This window comes from Solanum pennellii, chromosome 9 (genome assembly GCF_001406875.1).
Source record: "Solanum pennellii chromosome 9, SPENNV200".
NCBI classification, from domain to species: Eukaryota; Viridiplantae; Streptophyta; class Magnoliopsida; order Solanales; family Solanaceae; genus Solanum; species Solanum pennellii.
Window position 1 is genome coordinate 75,456,524 of NC_028645.1, and position 22,473 is coordinate 75,478,996.

The 22,473-nt window shown below is 32.9% G+C and overlaps 4 protein-coding genes across 4 annotated transcripts in view; 2 read left to right on the plus strand and 2 right to left on the minus strand.

The window, feature by feature from the left end:
- LOC107031814 (transcription factor UNE12) overlaps nt 1-868 on the plus strand; it is a 4,870-nt gene extending 4,002 nt beyond the window's left edge. The window contains exons 5-6 of the mRNA XM_015233291.2: nt 263-340; nt 438-868. Coding sequence (XP_015088777.1) covers nt 263-340; nt 438-671 — 312 coding nt within the window. The 3' untranslated portion in view covers nt 672-868. The remainder of the gene's footprint in view (nt 1-262; nt 341-437) is intronic.
- Nucleotides 869-2,020: 1,152 nt separating this feature from the next.
- Nucleotides 2,021-10,267, minus strand: LOC107031588 (NADH dehydrogenase [ubiquinone] flavoprotein 2, mitochondrial). The gene is made up of 10 exons (XM_015233016.2): nt 10,073-10,267; nt 9,945-9,977; nt 9,771-9,836; nt 8,638-8,754; nt 8,193-8,270; nt 7,991-8,096; nt 7,790-7,836; nt 2,803-2,880; nt 2,635-2,700; nt 2,021-2,546 (listed from the first exon to the last, which is right to left on the minus strand). The coding sequence occupies exons 1-10, from the start codon at nt 10,136-10,138 to the stop codon at nt 2,436-2,438; spliced, it is 768 nt and encodes a 255-aa protein (XP_015088502.1). The 5' UTR covers nt 10,139-10,267; the 3' UTR covers nt 2,021-2,435.
- Nucleotides 10,268-13,656: 3,389 nt separating this feature from the next.
- On the plus strand, nt 13,657-17,444 carry LOC107031596 (protein OSB2, chloroplastic-like). The gene is made up of 5 exons (XM_015233022.2): nt 13,657-14,158; nt 16,188-16,326; nt 16,419-16,503; nt 16,607-16,713; nt 17,086-17,444. Exons 1-5 carry the CDS (start codon nt 13,776-13,778, stop codon nt 17,269-17,271), a joined length of 900 nt encoding a protein of 299 aa, XP_015088508.1. The 5' UTR covers nt 13,657-13,775; the 3' UTR covers nt 17,272-17,444.
- A 7-nt stretch (nt 17,445-17,451) lies between these two features.
- On the minus strand, nt 17,452-18,622 carry LOC107031598 (auxin-induced protein 22D-like). Its single transcript, XM_015233023.2, has 3 exons — nt 18,250-18,622; nt 17,951-18,156; nt 17,452-17,858 (listed from the first exon to the last, which is right to left on the minus strand). Exons 1-3 carry the CDS (start codon nt 18,426-18,428, stop codon nt 17,686-17,688), a joined length of 558 nt encoding a protein of 185 aa, XP_015088509.1. The 5' UTR covers nt 18,429-18,622; the 3' UTR covers nt 17,452-17,685.
- Between the last annotated feature and the right edge of the window lie 3,851 nt (nt 18,623-22,473).

Here is a 22,473-nt window from a genome sequence, read left to right on the forward strand (position 1 = left end):
CCCCCCCCCCCCGGATATTCGTGTTCAAAGGAAGTTTTGCTGGGTGGAAACCGCTCAAATAATTTGAACATGAAAAAGAATTGAATAGTGTAAATGAGAAATGCCATAAAGGATCTCCCACTCACATCATGGAAAAGTTACCTTTCCTCTTTTGAGGGTATAGCACTAGATTTTCTCCTCCTTTTGAATCAATACTTTTTTCCTTGCATTATTGAACCATTTTGGTACTTTTCTAAGTTAAAAATTATATTTGACACTACAGGTGTTGAGCATGAGTAGGTTAGGAGGAGCTGGTGCAGTAGCACCACTTGTTACAGACATTCCAATATCATCAGTAGAGGTACTTTTTTTTAATTATAATAAGCGTATTAGACTTCTTTTCTGGAAGATTTGTCCACCTTATTAATTTCTTATCTTTGTGGTTTTGTCTTATTTAGGAAGAGAGCAGTGAAGGTGGAAATAATAACCAACCAGCTTGGGAAAAGTGGTCAAGTGATGGCACAGAAAGGCAAGTGGCTAAACTTATGGAAGAAAATGTTGGTGCTGCAATGCAATTTCTTCAGTCTAAAGCACTATGTATAATGCCTATTTCTCTTGCATCAGCAATTTATCACTCTCAACCACCAGATACATCAAGTCTTGTTAAGCCAGAAACAAATCCTCCTTCATAGATGACACCCTTATAGAAAAAGGTGACATAACATGCTAATGACCTTGAAAGAATTTTCTTGCAGTGGATGGTTCCTACTTTCATCTATTTAAGTAATATTTAGCTTTTTGTTGAAAAACAGTGTTTTTTTTTAATGTTTATGTATAAAGTAAACCATTTTCTATCATTGATGTATTTGAGTAGTTTTGTTCTTCGATACTTGATTTTTTTATATGTTTTACTTGAACTGAGTGTCTAATGGAAATAGATTTGTCTTAATTATACTGAGTATGTTGTCGTTGATATATTCTATTTAGTAAAGAGAAATTGTCAAACTTCTCTTCATGTTAAGTGTGAAAGGAAGAAAATGAATGGTGGGACTAGGATAATATAGTGGTGGATGTAGAAGCACTTATGGGTGGGGGCCCTATGTTTTGCTAGTGGAAATTGGGGCCCTTTAAGACTGGTACATTAACTAATAATCTATTTCAGTGCTAGTGGTAACAATAGTAGCTTTATAAGAGATCAAAATTTAACAAGAAATTTTTGTTCTTTTGTTGAAGGAAGTAGCTAAGTATTTGAGTTGTTCCAAAATAAATTCTAATAAATTACATAAGATTTTCGGAGTCGTTTGATGCAAGGTATAATAATTTTAGAAATAAAATATAGGATTATTTTATTTTACGTTTGATTGAAGATATTAAGCAATTTTGAAATTATTAATCTCACTATTTGTAACTTAGTAATTAGATATAGAGTAGATGAGAGGATTTATCTTATCTTCAATTAATTAAACTTTGGAATAATTTATTCCGAACCAATCAACCTAAGTCTAAAAAAAAATTCTCAAACTTTTAAGTCTTTCTTTTTGTTTTTGTATTTTTTTTTTTTTTGAAAGCGTGTGTGGTTGGATTGTGAAAGTGGTTTGACTTAATTCTCTAAATTTTCTCCTGAGTAATTATTGAGATGCATAATTGGAGAGAGAATGAAAAAGGAAACTCTGACGGAAAGCTGTTTCCCATTAATATAAATTATACTACATTGTATTTTCTTGCGTTACCATAATAATAACTTGGATAATATTTTTGGGTTGGTCCTATCTGATGATAGTAATTTGACTTGGACTCTCAATCACTAGACTCAAATTTCAACAATCAACGACTTTGAAGGGGATTGAAACGTTGATGGCTCATTAAAATATATGGACCTGGATTAATTGTTTATAAAATACTCATTTTTGGAACTGAATTTTCTTGATTAGGAGCCATTAATGTCTCAAATGAGCTTATTAAAAACTCAAAATAGCAACTTCGACTCCAATTTTCCAGTGTCACTATGAAACAAGAAAAGTAAATCTAACATTGTCACAAGAAGCTTTGAATGCCAGTTGGAGTTTATTTATTCAGTAGAAAATCTCTTTTCACATCCAAAACACCGAACTCAATGCCATTTCTCCCTCCCAGTACACTTGAGCATTAGAGTGTACTGATTGGAAAAGCTATTGACTTCTTAAATCAAAAACTTCCTAATTGTAAACTAACCATTCTGTACTAAACCAATTCTAGGCAAAACATGACATCCTGACCCAAAACAAAGGACTTTCACTGGATCCGGTAAGAGTTGAACCGATAAAACAAACAAGAATCAGTTTTACCTGTAATTATACTGACAGACAGAAAACAATCTTTAAATATCATCAATGCAGTAGGTAAGTTACTGCATATGATATCGGATGCGTCTCTCCATCCATTGTTTTGCATTATTAAAAAACTGAACAACAAGAAATTTATTCAGCAGCATCTAGATCCCGACAAGGAGGAGCCTTAGGCTCACCTAATAATGTAGTATTTCCTCCTTCTGGTCCACAATTGATACGACCTGGGTTCTGAGTGCCGCGCTGAAACATAAAAAAGCATGACAATCAACAACGCATTGATGTCATTATGCATGATAAAATTAGTCTATGCAACTTATAGTCATCTTACCGGTGGTTTTTCACCTTTCCTGAATGCCTCAACAATCTCTACAGCTTTCTTTGGAGTGAGATCCTCCTGCAGAAAGGAAGGGAAGACCAATTGAGCTCCAAATACTTAAACTTATTACTATAAGATTGAACAAGAAGTGATCAAAACAGGAATAACGTATCAACTCACATAATAATTGTAAGTATATCCTTCAGATCCATTGGAATAGTCAGCCACCGTCATCATTGGGGCATTTACACAGCAACCCTGTCACCAAAATGAGGTATGATATAAAAGCACTTATCTATCAAATAAGCAACGACTTGAATGGTGTTCAACATTCTGAACAAATATGAGTAGCTAATGACCTAATCAATGGTTCCTTGCTGAAGAGCTTCCAATGCATGGAAAGAAGAATGTTGCAGTAGTTTAAACAACACTACTATTTTTTAAGCATATTGAAAATAACTCTATTGAAAATTTTCTTCTGATGGATAACCGTAACTTGTCATTAACAGTAGGTTCCACTGTTTCAACTCCAGAATCATATCTTATGCCTTTACAAGGTTGGTTAGGAAGCTAGTGAAAAAATAGGCTTTTAAACTGAGAGTCAGCAAAAGATAGAAGCAAAGACATAATCTTGTCTTTCCCACCCTGCTTTTTCATTGGTGTGTCATATATCCTTATGATTTTCACGACTTCTCCAGAATTCCCAATTAATAGTAAGTGGCCCCCTTCAGATGCCCAATTTAGGTCTAAACAAGGTCCACTTAACCAGTGTTATCAAAGGCGCGCTTTAAGCGCGCTTAAACCCTGAAGCGAGGCTCAAAGCGTGTTGAGTGCTTCGCCTCGCTTTATGTGCGCTTCAGTGTCGTCATCAAGGTTCTAAGGGTGTTTGCCTTACCAATGAGCCTCGTATGAAAAAGTGACACTAAATAATTGATATACTTTATCATAAAAAAAATTTCAATTTATTTGGACATTTATTTGTCATCCATGTTTATAATTATTAGTCTATGACTAAACATATATATTTATATTCTTTTCTCCCTTTGCGCCTTTTTTCATTAAAGCCCACGTTTTATTTACGCTTTGCGCTTAAAGCCCTCACATACCTTAGAGCTTTTTTGCACTTTTCGCCTTTGATAACACTGCACTGAACAGACCTCAATGCATTGGCGACAATGCACGTAGATTAGGGACTTTCAAACACTGCCACCACAAACAAAATCCTAGCAGTATTTAAGTTAACAAGTTGGTTATTTTTCAGCACCAATTTAGATTATCCAAAGAGTTCCGAACTGTGCCCCGGTGGCCCTAGAATATTTTTAGTTATCATAATATCTAGTCAAATTTCACTATGACTAACATAAATAGGAGAATATGGTTTGAGAAAACTGTCTGATAACAGTAAAGATGAGTTCTCTGACTTAGAATAGTTCCCTGCCTATCACATCTTTCTCTTCTCATGTATCTAAAAACCATCCAACCAAGGGAGGCATCCTCAGCAATCGATGAGTTCAAGCCCTTAGAGGCCCCAATTAGACAAGGACCAAACCATCAAAAGGGCCATGAGGAAAAAGAAGTTCCTCGACAAGTTGATAGGTTTGCAGATTAAAAAAAGAATACATTTGCCCCAGAATCTGAAACCTTTTGTCACTTTACTTTAGGTAAAGGTGGATAAATTGTGTATCCTCCATATAAGGCTGTGCTTGTACATGTGTCCATGCACACTATTACAGCCAAACCTCTTTATAAGTTATGACAACCTCATTTGTTTGAACCTTTTTTTGCCTATTACACGCCCATTAATTGGCCTTTGGATCTAATTTGGTTGTTATAGACAGGAAATATTTAAAACATTTTCCAAATCTGTAGAGATACTGAGAGTAGAGGAAGAGATTGTTGGTCAGTTCAGGGTTGAGACATCTCCTTTAGAAGAATGCTAAATGATTGGGAGGTTCTCGCTACTGGAGAAGTTAGAAGGAAATGACATTGCCACAACAAATGCAGATAGGGTCTTGTGGAAGCACAAAAAAGATCGAAATTTCTCAGTAATCAGTGCATATAAGAGAGGTATGCAGTTGGCTGGAGGGGGAACTTCTTACCAGTGGAATTATTTCTGGAAAAGTATCATCCCTACCAAGATAAATGTTTCACTTGGCTAGTGATTAAGAGAGCATGTTTAACTCAAGAAGTCTTGCAGAAGAAAGGGAGACAATTAGTTCCTCGATGGTTTTTGTGTAACACTACAGGGAAGACAAACAAGCACCTCTTCTTATATAGCAACTTCACTACCCAATTGTCAAACCTATTCCTCAACATTACAGGATGTAGTTGGATCATGCCAGAGCACACCTCAGATCTATTGGGTTGTTGGATCAGGAGGGATGGAAGTAAGAGTCAGAAGAGATTTTGGAGATTAGTCCCAGCATGGATATGGTTGTCAGTGTGGTTAGAAAGACATGGTAGATATTCTGTAGATAGGTCCAGTTCCATTCAGGAAGTCAAAAGGAATGCATCGTATCTCTACGTTTTTGGTGTAAACAATTGTGTATAATAGATATAGATCAAATGGTGGACTTGATAGCAGACTTGTAATAGCTACAAACTTTTCGAGGTGGCCAGCATGCCCTTCATGCTGAAGAAACAATCTTACAAATTATCAAAAGAAGCATCACTTTTTCAATTTTTTATGTTATAAGAAAAAATTAATTTTAGATTAAAATTTTAAAAGATATTTATATGTCAATAATGAAAAATTTTAGAGACTACTAAAATATTAATAAATTCATAACTAATTCAGCGTAAAATGACTAGAAAACGCACATAATTTAAAACTATTTGAAAATTAAATGCTTCCAGGTTTGATCGAATCTCATGTTTCAAGTTCGTAAGAGCTTTTGACGTTCCAAATTCCTCATTGAAACTTACAAAATTTATTTACGTTATGTCTCCCAAAAAAAAATAGACTGTGTTGTTATGATTATAAATAATACTTCGTATATCCTACTTTATGGGATGCACTTTGCTTGGGCATGGAGTTTAAGAAAGACCGACTTTCAAAACTTATGAACTAAGTCATCTAATTAGGGGTAAAATTAAATTAAAAAGTTCAAAGTTAAATGGATTCTAAATATATAAATCATCACTCCTTTTTGGAGCATACTTGAGCAAAAATTGCATCAAATATATTGGGACAAAGGAGTAAGTACATAGATATGACTAAGGCCTTTTATAGAGGGGTAATTTCACAAAGAGTACCGCTGTAATGATGGTTGTTACTGTTACAGAGTGGTAAAATGCAACATAAAGAGTTCCAAAGAAAGCTTGCGGTTGTTATATAGAGGTCTTACTATATATGTTTGGAGTTCTAATTCATAACAGATTTATGTGGGCTGCCATATCAGGTTGTCAGGATGCCAGTTTCCACCATGCATTGATAAATTATGCAGGTAACTGGATATATTCCTGCCTGCCAAACCAGACAAGAGTCCAACATACCCTTATAGACCAAGGGTAATATGCCTAGTACACAAGTGAAGTAACCTAACAACCATGGATGTGGGACGAAGGGATGCAGAGAAATCAGGTTGGGAACAGTCTGTTTTGCTTGATTGTCACCTGGGAGGCTTGTTTAACTCAGAATAACTTGCAGAAGAGGAGTTATGCTCTAAGTAGCAGATGCTATCTATGTGAAGAAGATTTGGAATCAATGGAACATTTGTTCCTAAACTGCAGATCCTCCAGGGAATGCTAGGAGCTTTTTTGACTGATTGGTGTTTCATAAATAATGCCTCTGAAGATCAAGAGTTTAACGGAGTCCAAGCAAAGTCAATGGATGCCTAGAAACAAGAGGCAGATTTGGAGAACGATCCCAACCTGTATCTTCTAGACTATATGATTGGAAAGGAACCAAGGCTTTGCTTTGAGGCAGAGAGGATGTATACTTCAACAAACAAGATTCTTGTTTACTCAATTTATATTTTAGGTGTAATGGTAACATGATTGAAAATATGGACCAGTTTAAGGACATAATTAGTTTGTTCGGAGGGGTTACCCGATAGTTTGTTCGGTGGGTGTTTATGTTGCTTGTGGTAATTCCTGTACCAGCTTGGTGCTTTTATTAATAAAAGTTGAACTTATCAGAAAAAAAGTTATATTAGATCTTCATTTAGCATCACAAACATCAGAACATTACAGGGTCTCACTTCAGTTCACCTTTAACATGTCAAAACACTTTTCGGGACCACTTGAGCTTTGACCAATGAGGACACATGCATGCACATGAACAGGAGTGGAGGCAGAAGTCAATATACAAATTCAGCCTAACACAATAGCTTCTGTTCAAACACTGGTTTTGTGCTAAGAAAAATCATTAAATGTACATATATTAAATTTACAACCAAATTATTAGCACTAAATCGTTGTCATTCTATAATCCAGAAACAATAAAACTGAAATATTGGCTCAGCCTCTGCACATGAACTTGAGCACTAGAGAGGAAAAGTTGTAGAAATTGGCTTATTACGACATCATCTATCTTAGTGTTTCCAGTAGACCACCCTTTCCTTCTGATATAACTGGGGTATCCCTGGGAATCAATTCAAAACTTGGACAAGGGCTACTTGAAGATCCTTTTCGTTGAGCCCATGGAATGTGTGTCAGATGAACATAATCATGACCAGTTGATAATGCCTTAGATTCCTAGACAACTGGGTTTCGAACACTTAATCCTTGTAATATCAAGATTTCTTTCAAAATGTCACTAAAGCGGGCTTGGTCGCAATTAAGAGTTCATATGCATAACGAATCTACAAGATACATTAATCATCAAAAAACCTATAACCAAGGCCGCAAACTGAGAATATCTCTAGTGTCTTAGTAGATTTTCCTTACAAGATACAATCAACCAAAGTTCCAGCCATCCAACACTAAAGATTAGCCAATTTCTACTACTTAAGTTAGTTACTATCAGTCACAACACACAATCATGGTCATGTGATTCATTGCATAACAGTTGAGCATAACAAGCACCAATCTCAACATCAGATCTTAGGTTTGGAAAGCAAATGAGCCTAAAATAGTTCACAAAAGCTGTCATGTAGGACATGCTTTCAAGGCCACCAAATAGAATCAAGGTCAATATCAATAAGATGTATGAAAAATGACTCACCATGCATTCCATCTCACCAACAGAAAATAAGCCATCCTTGGTTACTTCTGCATACATGAATTAAGTCATGAACCAGAATAAGAACATGTTTCAACTATAGAATTATTAAGGCTATTTTATTTATTTTTTCATCAAGAAGGATTATTAGGACTATTAAAAAGGCTAACAAAATAATTGGAAAGACCTCCACAGAACACTGACCATTGCGCTTTACTCCCAGGTGCTTCAGTATAGCTTCTTCGATACCTCTTGAACCACGGATCATACAAGGTGTTGTGCCACAAACCAAAAGGTGATATTTTCCAACCTAAAGGGACAAGAAACTGAGTAAGCTATGTTAAGTAAAGATGGGTTCTAAATTTCCTGCACTTGCACAAGCCAAAGGTCAAGACAAACTACTCACTTTTGTCCTGTTGAACATCGTGTAGAAAGTTGCAACCTCATATACACGAATTGGCGCAACTTCAACAACCTTAGCCACCTTAAGCATTTAGAAGACTAGGTTAGGTGCTTTTGAATACCAGTTTGACATAGGCAGAAAAATCATAGAACAAATAACCCCTAATTAGAAAACGGCAACTTGCAGTGTGCTTACTTTGAGGGTATATAAAGGAAACAGGGGTAATGGTAATACAAAAATCAAGTTAGTACACATGCCAAATAACACAAATATAATTATGGCAACAACTAAAGCTGAATTGGTTCTAGCAACCAAATGCTGATTAATTGTAAAGAAGTGCACCAAATAATTTCAAAATTCAAGTGGTAACCGTTAATAATGCTGATCACCAGGACAAACTTTATAATAATGCAAATAGTAAGAATCAATCTGAACAGTGTCAACATACTGCATTCATCGCCGAAACAGGTAGCCACCCTCCATTTTGCTGCTGTGCAAGATCCAACAAAGGAATCACTGCAGATTGTTTATAGTTGGATGGGTAGAAAGACAGTATTTCTTTCACCTGCACATTGCATGGGAGGATTAAGTAGGAAAGATAGACGATAAAATTATTAACGGAAGAACTACCAATTAAAGAGATGCATGGATTCAGTGTAAGTACACTACTATGGTAATCCTCTAAAATTGGATTATTGAAGCTAATCAACATTCAAAATCCATTTCAAAAATCGCTATGATGCAGGAAGTTTCGTATAATACTTTTCTTTGTTTAGTAAATTCTAAAAATTAAGTTATGACCTCTGCTGAAGAATGCTATAGAAGAAGATGTTTCTGACTTTTGCAATTTTGGAGTCAATGCATCAGCAGCGCTACTGAATAACATGATGAAAATAGGCCCAAGCAACAAACAGGGAATGTATGTGGCCTTGAATAACAACATTAATCACCCTACTATCTTTGAAAGTATTTTCCTTTTATTTGTGATTTGTCTCTCCACATTTTATTCCTTCTCCAGCCTTCTCTTTAGGTTGGATATGCAGGAGCGACTTGATCATTAGGTTCTTTTAAGAAAATAACTTTTCTCCCATTCATTTTCAATAGAGAAACTAAGTTTGAATGCTCATTTAGACAATCTTCTCATACAGATGTAGCTTGAATTTATGGTGTAAGGTAGATCATTTCAACGGCTGTTATTCATTTCGCAGACAAGCTCAAAACTTGAGTCAGCCAAGATAATCTTTATGCTCTTTTTCACCAAGTTCAGATATTCAAAGCCTAGATAGGCACCTAAATAGCTTACACAGATAATAGTACAGTTATAGATTACAGCAGAATACATTTTCATCAAAACATACAAAGAAATCATATTCTGATTCAAAAAAGTTTGAAACATTTAGTAAAGTAGATGTCATAAATCCTGGTAACAAGAGCTCTCAATTTCCACACACAAATTGAAAGAAAAACAGAATAGCAATAGCAAAGATTCAAACTTTTGATGTAAATTCTAAAAAAATGTTGCAAGTGATATGACAAAGAATTAGCTCTTAAGTATTCTGGAGGATAATAAGCATTGCTAACCTTTTCCTTGTTTGCATTATTAAACTCCCAAGGAAGGTCCGGTTTGTTGTCCGGTGTATCAATGTGCTGCGTATAATAAAATTCCAAACAAATAAAAACATAAACACGCAATCGAATACTCAAATTTCGAATCTAAACTCAGAACTCCGAATATACAATTAGATAACAACTCACATAGTTGAGTGCAGTGGAAAAAGATCGCGATGCCTGTAAAACAGAAAAAATATAATAGATTTAGACTAAGAGGAAGGAAGAACCAATCTATCAAAGTGAAATGGAAAATACAGAAACGAGGATTAGACCTGAGTAGTTCGGCGGATGGACGTTCGGATCTCGTTCAGACGTTGGGCAGCGAGTCGACCGAACATTTTTAGTCTCCGGCGATTGCTCCGAGCAGACGGTGGTCGGAGAAAATGGAGATTTTGGGGAGGAAAGGGAGAAATCGGAAGTCTCACTATGAATGTTCTGCGTGCCACACACACGTTCCTTGTTCGCGTGTCCTGATGAAGGCCTTAAACTGGCAGGCCCATTAGAATTTATGAGGACTACATTTGGGCTCTCGTATCGTTGGGCCACAATACGTTTGGCTACTTGGGCTTTGGTCAAAGTCATAGACAACTTTCACATATAGCAAACATAAAATTTATATTTGTATGCTATAGCAAGATTTGCATAATTGCACTCCATAACAAACATATATATGTATAATTCGTTATACATATACAATTGAAGCGAATTGTATAAAACGAGAAAGAGAAAGAAACTTGGGCAGAGAATTGTATAAAACGAAGTATATAAAACGAATTGTATAATTATAAGTGTATAGGACGATTATATACAATTTGAATTTGTATAAAACGAGAAAGGGAGAAACAAAAGAGACTTGGACAGGGAATATACAATTGAATCGAATTGTATAAAACAAGAAAGATATAAATTATATACAATTTGAATTTGTATAAAACGAGAAAGAGAGAAAGACAAAAGAGACTTGAGCAGAGAAGTACTTTTATTGTATAATTACAAGTGTATAGGACGGAGATATATGTATTTGCATGTGTATATACAATTTTCTCTCGCTTTATACAATTAGAAACACGATTTATACAATTCTATTGTATAAAGCGAGAGACGCGAGCGAAGGAAGCGAGCGATAGAGGGAGAGTGGCGAGCGAGAATATGAGGGAGAGAGGGACTGACAAACAGTTTGCTATGGAACACAAATAAATCAAACGGTAGCTACTATATTTATTTTATATTATTAGTTTGTCATTCTATACAATTATCCCAATTCATAGTGGGTTGGTAACTAACTTGATTTGGGCATCATTACACAAAGAGAAAATTACGCAACAAAGCAAACTTATACTATTTAATTACTCATCATAGCTATAATTTGCTATAATTTCGAGTTTGTATAGTTAGTCATGTTTGTATATGCATAATTCGCCAGAATATACAAATACACGTGTATAATATACAATTGTTTAACCTATATACATATACAATTCACCTCTCTCTCACTCTCTTCCCTCTCTCGCTCGCCTCTCTCCTCCCTCTCCCAATCTCGCTTGCCCTATATACAAATGTGTATGTATAATATAGAATTATATACATGAACAATTCACCTCTCTCCCACTCTTTGCCCTCTCTCGCTCGCCTCTCTCCTCCCTCTCCAATCTCACTTGCCCTATATACAAATGCATATGTATAATATACAATTATAGACATATATAATTCACCTCTCTCTCACTCTCTGTCCTCTCTCGCTCACCTCTCTCCTCCCTCTCCCAAACTCGCTCACCTCTCTCCTACCTCTCCCTCTCTCGTTTGCCATATATACAAATACAAATGTATAATATACAATTATCTAACCGATATACATATACAATTCACCTTTCTCCCTCTCTTTTCCCTCTCTCTCTCCTCTCTCCTCTCTCTCCCAGTCTCGCTCGCATCTTTCCTCCATATAACACGTAGCTACGAATTGTAATTATCAAATTATAGCTACGGAGAGTAACTAAACTATTTTTAAGTGGCTATATGTGAAAATTTCCCTTACACAAAATATCCCTTTTTTAAGGTATCATTGAGATTCTGTCCATATTTCAAAAAAGTTGGGCAAATATAGCACTTGAAATTGATGAATATTAGATTGTCGTCTAATATGTACAAAATTTTACATCATAATCTAAAATTGTAACTTTTAAGTTTGCTTAGAAATTATTTTTAGATGGTAGTTTTCATACGTTGCAAGAGAAATTTTTTAAAAATAATTTATTAAACAATTATCTCAAAAGACACCACTTTGTAAAAGTTGGATGGATTGCATGGTTAGCTAATTTATATGATGTCTTTAATTTGTACCTTTTATTTTTCACATATACGCCTACTTCGAATAAATGTATTTGATTTATTTTGTCAAAGTCCAATTTCATACATTAGATTCAAAGTTTTATATGATTGATATTGTCTATGTTATCAATCAATTACTTCGTAGCAATTACTGCTACACTATCTTACCATAATTCTTTTATCATCAATCTCCTCTAAATAATGTATATATATACCAACCTTTGCATATAGAATCTAGAATTGAAATGTTTGGTTCAGTAATTTTGATTCTTAATTTCAAAAATATTATATTATTACTATATCAAATTAATTTGATATAGTTTTGATATTTTAAGGTTTGATTTTCATATTTTATGGTACAGTGAATCGATTATCATAATTTGATCAATTCCAATTTATATACATTTGTATAATAAAGAACTATGACTTTGATTTTTCAAGAAACATTTTAATTATATCATACTAATATAGTAATATTTTACACATGTAAAAGTATTCAAACTAAAGTCTGACAAACAATTCTTTCAATTAATCATTTACCCAACAAGAACATCTAAACCAAGTCAAAAATTCAAGATCTAAATAACTAATCACTATTTTATATATTTGCAAATATTACATATATAACTAAACATATATACTTGCTTACAATATTCAGTATTTCAATATTTTTTTCATAAATATTATATATCAAATTGAATATGTATTTTTAAAAAAAAAAAGATATAGAGAATTTCATAATTTTTTAAAAAATTTAATTTTGATATAAGATTCGATATCTACCGTACCGTATCTATAGAGGAGTGAAATTCAATATTGTAGGGGTGAATCTGCTCTTTGAAATACTTTTTTTTTCTTATTTTATGTGACACTTTTCATTTTTCGAAAGTCAAAACAATTTAACTTTGATCGAACATTTGCATACGAAATTTTCAATTTTTTTAAAAGGCCGAACTCATAAACAGATTCCTAAATTTGTTGAGTTTTTTCTCTCAGGTATCTCAACTATGTTATTTTCCTATTGAATTATTGAACCACCCATAATTTGTTCGTTTTAAATATTGTTGGTTGATTTTGATCGTTTTTTTTATTGTAAATACCTTAAATTGTATTTGAATTGTAATTATTTTGATTGAAGAAATGAAGACAAACCGTGTTCGTCTCATTTGTTTTCCAATGTGTTCAAATGACTTAAGTATAACACAATTATTTTCGAACATTTTCACTATCAATTGGATTAATGAGTTTGGGAACAACATACGTATCCTCTATCAATATCGCTCACAAATTTGGTTCCACATTAGCCAATAATGTTTGTTTAAACGGAATAAATTATGAGCGGTTCAATGATTCAATAGGAAAATAACATAGTTGACATACCTTAGGAAAAAACCCAACAAGTTTAGAAATCTATTTGTATATTTAACCTTTTTAAAAATGAACATAAACTTATTTGAATATCGAAATACGAAAAGTATCCGGTAAAATGGAACTGTAGGAGTATCACAATGGACCAAAGATTGCAAATATCACAAAGGGGAAAATATCTGAACAAAGGCCGGCGTGCTTTCGAAGTTGGAAAAAGAAAAAGGAACAATACGATAAGATAATACTGTGGCGCATTAGGGAAGAAGAGAAATCAATTCAGTAATGGCGTTAGAACAAACAATTGCATTCACTAACCCTTTCTTCTCTTCAACTCCAAGAACCCCTGCAACATCTCTCTCTTTTCGATTTTTCTCCCAATCCAAGCAAGTACAAACCGCCAAATTAGCTTCGGGTTGTCGTATAAGATGTTCGTTTGAGTACAATAGTTCTGGAAATGGAAACGGTAGTGTGTATGAGTATGAAAGGTATGCTGGGGTTTCTCAGTACCCACGGCCTTCGGAAGTACAGTGGAAGAAGGAGCTTTGTAATTCAGTGCAGCTTATTGGTAATGTTGCAGTGCCGGTTCAAATTAAGCATCTTAATTCCGGAAAAGTTGTAGCTTGGACTCGTCTTGCTGTAAGGAAGTCGCAAAACGACACTACTTGGTAATTTAAACGACACCCAATTGATTTGTTTTGGTTGCTTGACACTTCTTTATGTTTATCCTTTTGACATCTAGAATGCAGCTCCAATTTGAACACTTGTAGCCTCAAGGGGTTGTAGGTATTAGTAATGCAAGATTTCGTTATTCCGTCTTCTACCCTGCTTAAATAATACATAGATTCCCTTGTAAGTAAGTATTAGTAGAGGAATACCAAACTTGGTGTGTGAAGTTTTATGCAGAGCAACTAAAATGGTACTAGTTATGCTGGTTTTAATACATGAATAATTTACATTTCTAACCAGAAACCAAATGACACCTAAAGAGGACTTTTTGTTGAAGTTGCAATGTCTAGACTGCAACTCTAATTCGAAGACTTGTAGTATTAAGGGTTCGTTTGGTTGCGGGTTATAGTTATGTAGGTTAGTAATGCAGAGGTAAGTTATGCAAGATTTTATTATTCATGTATTAGTTACTCATCTTCTATACATAGATTCCTCATAAGTATTACGCGAGATTGCAAACTGGTAACCAAACACCGTATTTGGTGTGTTGAGTTTTATACGTATCTTCTTTTTTTTTTTTGAAATTGGTAATGTTGAAAGTTTTGTACAATCAACTAAAATACTACCGAACATGGTACTAGTTATACTGATATTAATACATGAGTAACTTACATTTCTAACTAGCAACAAAACAACCCCTAAGTAGACTATTTTCATTCACCTATACAAGTAGTAATAATGTGAGCGTGTTAGTTTAGAGGCAAACTTTTGTGCTACTGTGAAAACTTTAAGCCTTCATCCAATAACAAACCGAACAAAGTGATCCAACTATAATTCATATAATAGGCACTCTATCATGACTGCTTTAGTTTGATGTAATTTTTACTGCGATAAATGATAATTGTATATCATGGCATTGTTCCAATGATCTGTTGTTACACTTAAGGGGTTAAAGAGATTACCTTGAAGCCATCATAGCTAGAAAATTTAATCTACTGAAACTTTATGATGTGGAAATCAAATGAAAGATGCAGTAAATCTACAATTACGCCATGAGGTTATGGCATCCTCAATTGATGGACATAAAACTGATAAAGACTAATGGCAATACACATATATCAAGTATCTTAACATAACAAGTAGTGAAAGTAGATGCATAATTTATGTTTTCAACTGAAACAAATTTGCCTTTTTCTTTTACCTAATTCAAGATTCAATGTGGCAAAAACTAATGACTTGCAAACTGCTTCCATAAATCCATCGACTCATGAAAGCTATCTCTGCTGTTGTAATCCTTGTATCCTAATGTCCACTGATCTACTTTTTTTCCTCTTCCACAACTGGACAGTGTCTGAATTTTCCATACCACAAACCCAGAAAGTCAGTTTTCACGTGTTTCCTGATACCAATTTTTAGCTTGACTAAAGAACTAGAAAAATCCCTAAAACTGAAATTTGCTCGGGCACATGAGTTAAGTGTACTTGCGTTAACTAGTTGTCGAGCAAGATCTAATTTTGAAGTTTCAATATACAATTCCTTTTGTGTTCTTAGAAATGCCTCCGCACTTCTGATTTTGAAACCAACAAACCTTTTGTTCTCCAAGTGGATGGTTTTAACACTTCCCAAGTTACATTCTTTTAGGACCAAAATATCTGAAAGCTGCCATTTGGTTTGGCATTATTCCTTGCCTCAAGCTTTCATTTTTTTGGTTAGGACTTTGACTAAATTCTATTTCTTTTGTAGTGTAGTTTACTAGTGTGTTTGTCCTCCGTTTCTATGTTTCCTTTGAGGGCCCAGATCATGTTCTTTTTTTCATAATAAATTTGAGTTCATTATTTCTACATAAAGTTTTGTATCATTGTTCTCGCATTCCTACTGTTGCTTCCTTAATGAATAAAAGAGAGGTTAAGTAATAATGAAGCTTACTCTGCCTGAAATAGCAATCCTCCTTTCCTATCTCTTTTTTATTCTTCTTAATGACCAATAGCAGAAATTTCAGTTCTTCGGTTTCTATTTTTGTGGTTTCAGGATTAATTTGACATTCTGGGATGACTTGGCTAATGTTGCCAATCAACATGTAGAGAAAGGACAGCAGATATATGTGTCTGGTCGCCTAATATCAGATACAGTTGAAGGTGATGATGGAAAAGAACAGACTTATTATAAGGTTGCTTTACTTGTATTTTTCTTTGGGTGTTATATGGACATCATGTTTGTCCTATATCTGTATGACTGAACTTTTGCGTTCTTTTTTGGCAGGTGGTCGTTCAGCAATTGAATTTTATTGAGAAGAACTCTCCTCCTATTGCCTCGTATAACGGGGACTCTAATTCCATGGCACCACGTAAGTAATACTTCTTTACCATAAAATCTTTCTTTACTGCTAGAGCTGGATGCACATCTTTCTGGCATCAGATTTTGAGAGGTTTCCACTTGTGGCTTTGCAGGTAAAAAGCAAAATAATTTTGCTGCAAATACCACTGGATCCACAGAGGAGCTATGGCAAGCTTTCTTTGCTAATCCACTAGAATGGTGGGATAATAGGAAGAACAAGGTACCCCCAGTAAAGCATTTCTTAAATTACATAAACAAGAAGTTGACGATTGCCATAGCATCACTAGTTGCACTTTTATACTTGTCTTTACTGGTGCATGTGTAATGCACATGACATGCTTGCTGCAGAATTCCTTTTTTGGGGTAAAATTTAGTGCCAACCAACACTAGAGATAAAGGAAGTGCAGTTTGCTTTGGGAGCAAGGAAGACAAACTAAAAGCAAAAGATAGTCTGAATTATGAACCTATCAAAGCGAAATACTGAACAATACTGAGTTTGGGTGCTTAAAGATTGATTAGACACTTCACAATATTATTTCATTTTGCTAATCCCTCACAAAATAAATACTCAGTGACATTATTCCTTTGACAGAGGAGTCCAAACTATCCAGACTTCAAGCACAAAGATACCGGTGAAGCATTGTGGGTAGAAGGCAGATACAATCCAACATGGGTGAAATCTCAACTTGCAGTACTGGATTCAAAGATGGAGTCTTTTCATGATCAAAATGGCAGCAGAAATGCAGAGTTCATGTCCATGGATAATTTCCAATTTTAGTTGTTCCCCATTTGTTTTCACCTCTACTTCCAAATATTCTCTTGTATAGATTTGTTCCTCCCAGTAGGAACATAAATTTTGTATTACTTGTTTGCTAGTATTACTGTTCAATGAATTTTTGAGTATTGTAAGCTAACAAGAAGACTAATAGACCTATTTCTGATTTTCTGCTGCATCATATTGTGCTAAAATTTTGTATTTCTTCCCGTATATTTATACTTGTAAATAATACACAAGAAAATTCTTCAAAAAAAAAAAAAAAAGAAGGATAAAACTATTTGTACATGTAGATCTAGATCTATATATCCCGTGAAACTAATCGAAGATCAAGATAGTTTACAAAATTGTAACTTGTTCAAACTTGTTCATCCCTATCAGATTTGTATATATGTATATATATATATATCCATGTTTTTATAGACATGCTAAACCTTTAGCTTCAGATCCTTTGATAATTCTAAGCCTTTTGCAAGAACTTATAAACATCTCCCATGGTACATCACCAACAAGCATCCAATCACCATCCTTGTCTTCATATGTTGGTGCATAATCAGATCCATTGTATCCTTCTCTTTCTGAATACACTCCTGAAATTATTCAACATAAAACATAAGTATATTTCTACTTACAATTTTACTACTTTATATTATATACACTGACAGTATAACACGAAACTTACCAATAGTGCACTTGAACATGTTTTGTAAAGCCTTGAGTAGCTCTAGGTAACTTTTGTAAACCTTAAGATCAATTTTCCTCAAATAAGGTGCTCCATCCATGCTAACTTTTAAATACATCCCTGAGGAATTATTATCAGATTCTGATAATTTAGACACATGATTTTTCCTGTATGATCGAACTGGTGGCCAACCAACAACTTGTGCTCTGAAATTATCATAACAAAAAAAATTGTTACAAAAATGATCCATTTTTTTTTAAAAAAAAAAAAAAAAAAAGTAAAAAACAAACAATACTTACTTTGGTGCAGGAGCTGAGTCTTGTTGTTCATTTTCATTTACACTACTAGATGAAGGTCTTTTTCTGCTATTTTTAGAAGTACTAGTTGATGTTGAAGATTCATCGTTTATTATCCCAGGCAAACCTAATCTTAGCTCAGTTGCCTCAAGATCATTGATATCCTTCTCGTAAATTCTCATAATTTAGAAAGAGCGTTTTGCTGTTAATAATGATTGATTTGAATTGTGAGGGTTGTGATAATAGTTATATAGGAAAAGACAATATGTAGGCGAGTTATTCTTTCTGTGTGCATGAATCTCATAATAACACGGAGAAAATTACTCGCGTACGATTCGTTGTCAATACGCGCTTGCTTGCAGCCAGGTAAACAGACAGTGTGTCGAATACGCACGTTGGGTGCGATTTTTGCACGGAAGTTACGTTAGTTTTTGGAACACAAATTTGATGCAACAGGAAATGGTGTCCCTCACATAACCGGCAATGAGGGAACACAAGAGGGACACTCCACACGCTAGTATTCAATTGCCTTTGCTCCCGAAAATCGATATCGAGTCAGGATTTTTATTAAGTGAGAGAATAAATATACAGGCTAATCAAGAGAGTTCAACATCTACTATATACTTCCTCTATCCCTAGTTACTTGTCTACTTTTGAATTAACACAACTATTAATATTGATTTAGTGAGTTTATCATTTTACCCATATTAATTATGACGTGGATAAATTAAAAATTTAAGATTTAACAAAAGATCTATATTTTTCACAAAAATTAATTGAGGGTATAATAGGCAAAAAAAATTTTATTTGTTAAAATAGACAAGTAAGGATAAAAAAAAGTATATATATATAAAGTAAATTTAACTATTAATAAATAGTCAGATGAACCCTTGACCATAAGCTAGCTCCGCCCTTGATTGAGGGTGGAGCTAGCAAGGGTCGAACATATATATATATATGGTTTAAAGGGTAATGCTAAATGACCAAAAAAATGATCCAGAAACATTTGTTTTATTTTAAAATAAACAGTTCTTTTTTCTATTTTTTAATCAAAATGTACTAAAGTTAAAATGAAAATGTTCAAAAAGGTGACATAATATAGGTAAAATATCATTTATAAATTTTATCTAAAATTTTCTGGCCAGAAAGATTTTCCTATATTATATATAAGACCTCTTGCATTTCTCGTGTTTCTACTCTTCGTATTTTTAAGTTTTTAATAAATTTCTTTGACTCCGACACTGATAATGATGAGTTAGTTTGACGGAATGGAGGGAAGAATTAACGTTACGTTACATGGAAGTTGGGCGCGATTATAAGGGTATTATTTTATTTTTTTGTAACTAAGATACAGATGTATGTAAACATAAAAACATTTAATACGACCGTAATTACATGCGTAACTCTTGTTCATAACAGAAGATGTTTAATGTTTTAAAATTATTTTTAATATAAATGAAATTTCAAATACAAAGATTATATTATTGTGGACATTGTCAAATAATTAAGTGAGATTAACATGAATAATAAATAAATAAAGTTATTAAGTATAGTATTAAATAAGAAATATATCTTTTTTAAATCGATTCTTAACTTTAAGTCTGAGCTATTATTTTAGAGATATAAGTTTAAATTTACTGCTAATTTTGTTTTAATATAGTTGTTCTACTTTTTCGTAATGGTTTTAAAAAGAAATTTTTTTTATTCATTTAAAAATTTATTTTTGAAATTATATGTCAAGTTAAAATAAGATAAATAGATCAAAATGGAAAAAATATTTATAACAATTTTTAGTGTATAAATTTAAAACAAACACAAAAAAAAGTCTAATCTGATATAATTTTTTCTTTTGAATTTTTCATCCAATTTGATATCTATTTTAAAATATAATTAAATTTAAATTTATTATTGAATAATTTCTTATTAACGTTCTCTAATAAAAACGATTTCGTTTTAAAAAATTTAATATGAATTGGATATGAATTCCTCCAGCATATTAGTGTCAGATCATGGGCAGAAATCAACATGTGAAATGGGTCCCATAGGTGTCGGTTGATGAATTTTAGGTCAATTATTAATTAGGACCCTACCTATTCAAATTGAATACCCCTTTTTGTCTAAATTATATTTTTTTCATTTTAATTTATACGATATCGTTAGACTTGATTACATGTAATTCTTATTTCATTAGAAAGACCTTGACTCTACATAGCTCCACTCTGATCATATTCTTAGACTAACAATATTGCAATTAGGGTTCCTCCTCAAATTTTTACTAAGGTCAAATTTTATATATTCGTAATAATCTCTAAAATTTGTAAACTTCTATTAATTTGATTTTTATCTCCATCTCCTTTGTCTAGTATATATCAATTGAGTTAATATACTTATTAATTGGGTGATCATCCGACAAATCAAATATATTGTTTTTACATTACAAACCAAACAGAGGTGTGTTTTCGAAGTTTGAATGACCTTTGTGGCCAGCTATTACATAAAGGAATGGAAAAATGCATAAGTACCCCCTCCCCCAACATGTCGGAAATCTCATAAACACACTAATACTATACCAAGATTCTATTATCTCTGGACTTATTTGATAAATAATTTTCTATCCTTTTCGACCTACGTGACACTATCTTTCGAATCCAGCGGGTGCTGACAATTTTTTCAAGTTATCTGATTGATAGTGCCACATAAATCAAAAATGAATAGAAAATTGTTCATAAAATAAATTTGAAAAAATAATAGGACCTTAATATAATATAAGTGTATGTCGGAGATTTCAAACATAGATTTGATTTACTTGTACATTTTCCCTCTAGGAATTTCATCCACACATTTAAATTTTGAACATGGAATTAATAAATGTCAATTCAATTGCAGCAACTTTAATTTGACAATGAATACATTTAATTAGTTAATAGAGTCATACTAGTAGTAAGAGTTACGTTAATTGGTTGGTCAATGGATGAGAACCTCAATTTTCCACCAATTAGATAACGTTACGTTGGAGTCTCCATTGCTACTCAATGCCAATCAATATCTCAGTTTAATTAATAATTACTTATAAAGTAATATTTTTAGTATTATGACTTTATAAATGTAATTTTATAAATCAGACTATATGTGTGTATGTACAAGAATTTTAGTTCAAGGAGTTGTCATTTTGTTTGACGAGTATTTTCTTTGTTATAATTTTTTTTTATATTATCGTATCAATCATAATATTATTTTATTTTTAAAAAAAAAATCATAAAAAATGACCTCATACTCAGGAGGTGTATGCAAAATTACTTAGAGTAAATGATTATACATACAAGATACAAGTATTCATTTTATTTAACTGAAATCCGACATTAAAAATATCAAATTAAGACAATAATTAACGTATTTACGTGTTTGATATTTTTGTAGCATTATGTGATTTAAAAGCATGCACGTACTATTAAAATTAATAAGGCAGATTTTAAACACATATATATATTGAGTCCAACTTAATTTGGGTATATTTGAAAGGGTTATCGATCAATGGGGTCACCTAAAATTAAATGTATTGTTAAATGAACAAAATCAGACAATATCACACTTCAAAAATGTAAATGTCGGGTTGCCTTTCTGTGCAATTAATACCTATTATATCGTCTTATACTATAGTAATGTATTATCTACGTTCTTAATAATTTGTCCATTTTTTTTTTATAGTTGTCCTTAATTACTTGTCTATTTTGATAAAGCAAGAAAGAATAATTTTTTTTATCTATCATACCCACAATTAAATGAATAATTACTTTGAAAAATGTAAAACTTTTCATCCACTTCATTATTTATAAGGGTAAATGGTAAGCTCACTACGTCATTAATTATCTTCTTAATAGGTGTGTCAATTCAAAAGTGGACAAGTAAAAAGGGACAGAGGGAGTATTATTTTAATAAATATAGTGTTTGAATAGATTATATTGTTTTTTGTCGTTACATAATGTCATATATTCAAAATTTGAATGATAACCTACAAGAAAGATAGGGTACAAGATAGTGCTGCTATAAAAAAATACGTAGAATAAATAAGGATAAACTCAGAAAAAAATATTAAGATTACTTTATCTTATTTAGGACAAGTTGCAAACATAAATCAAGAATGTATCATGTGTATTCTTTGGTGGTATGTAATAATATTATACTCCATATATTCATGTTTTTTTTCACTCGATATTCGAATTTCATATT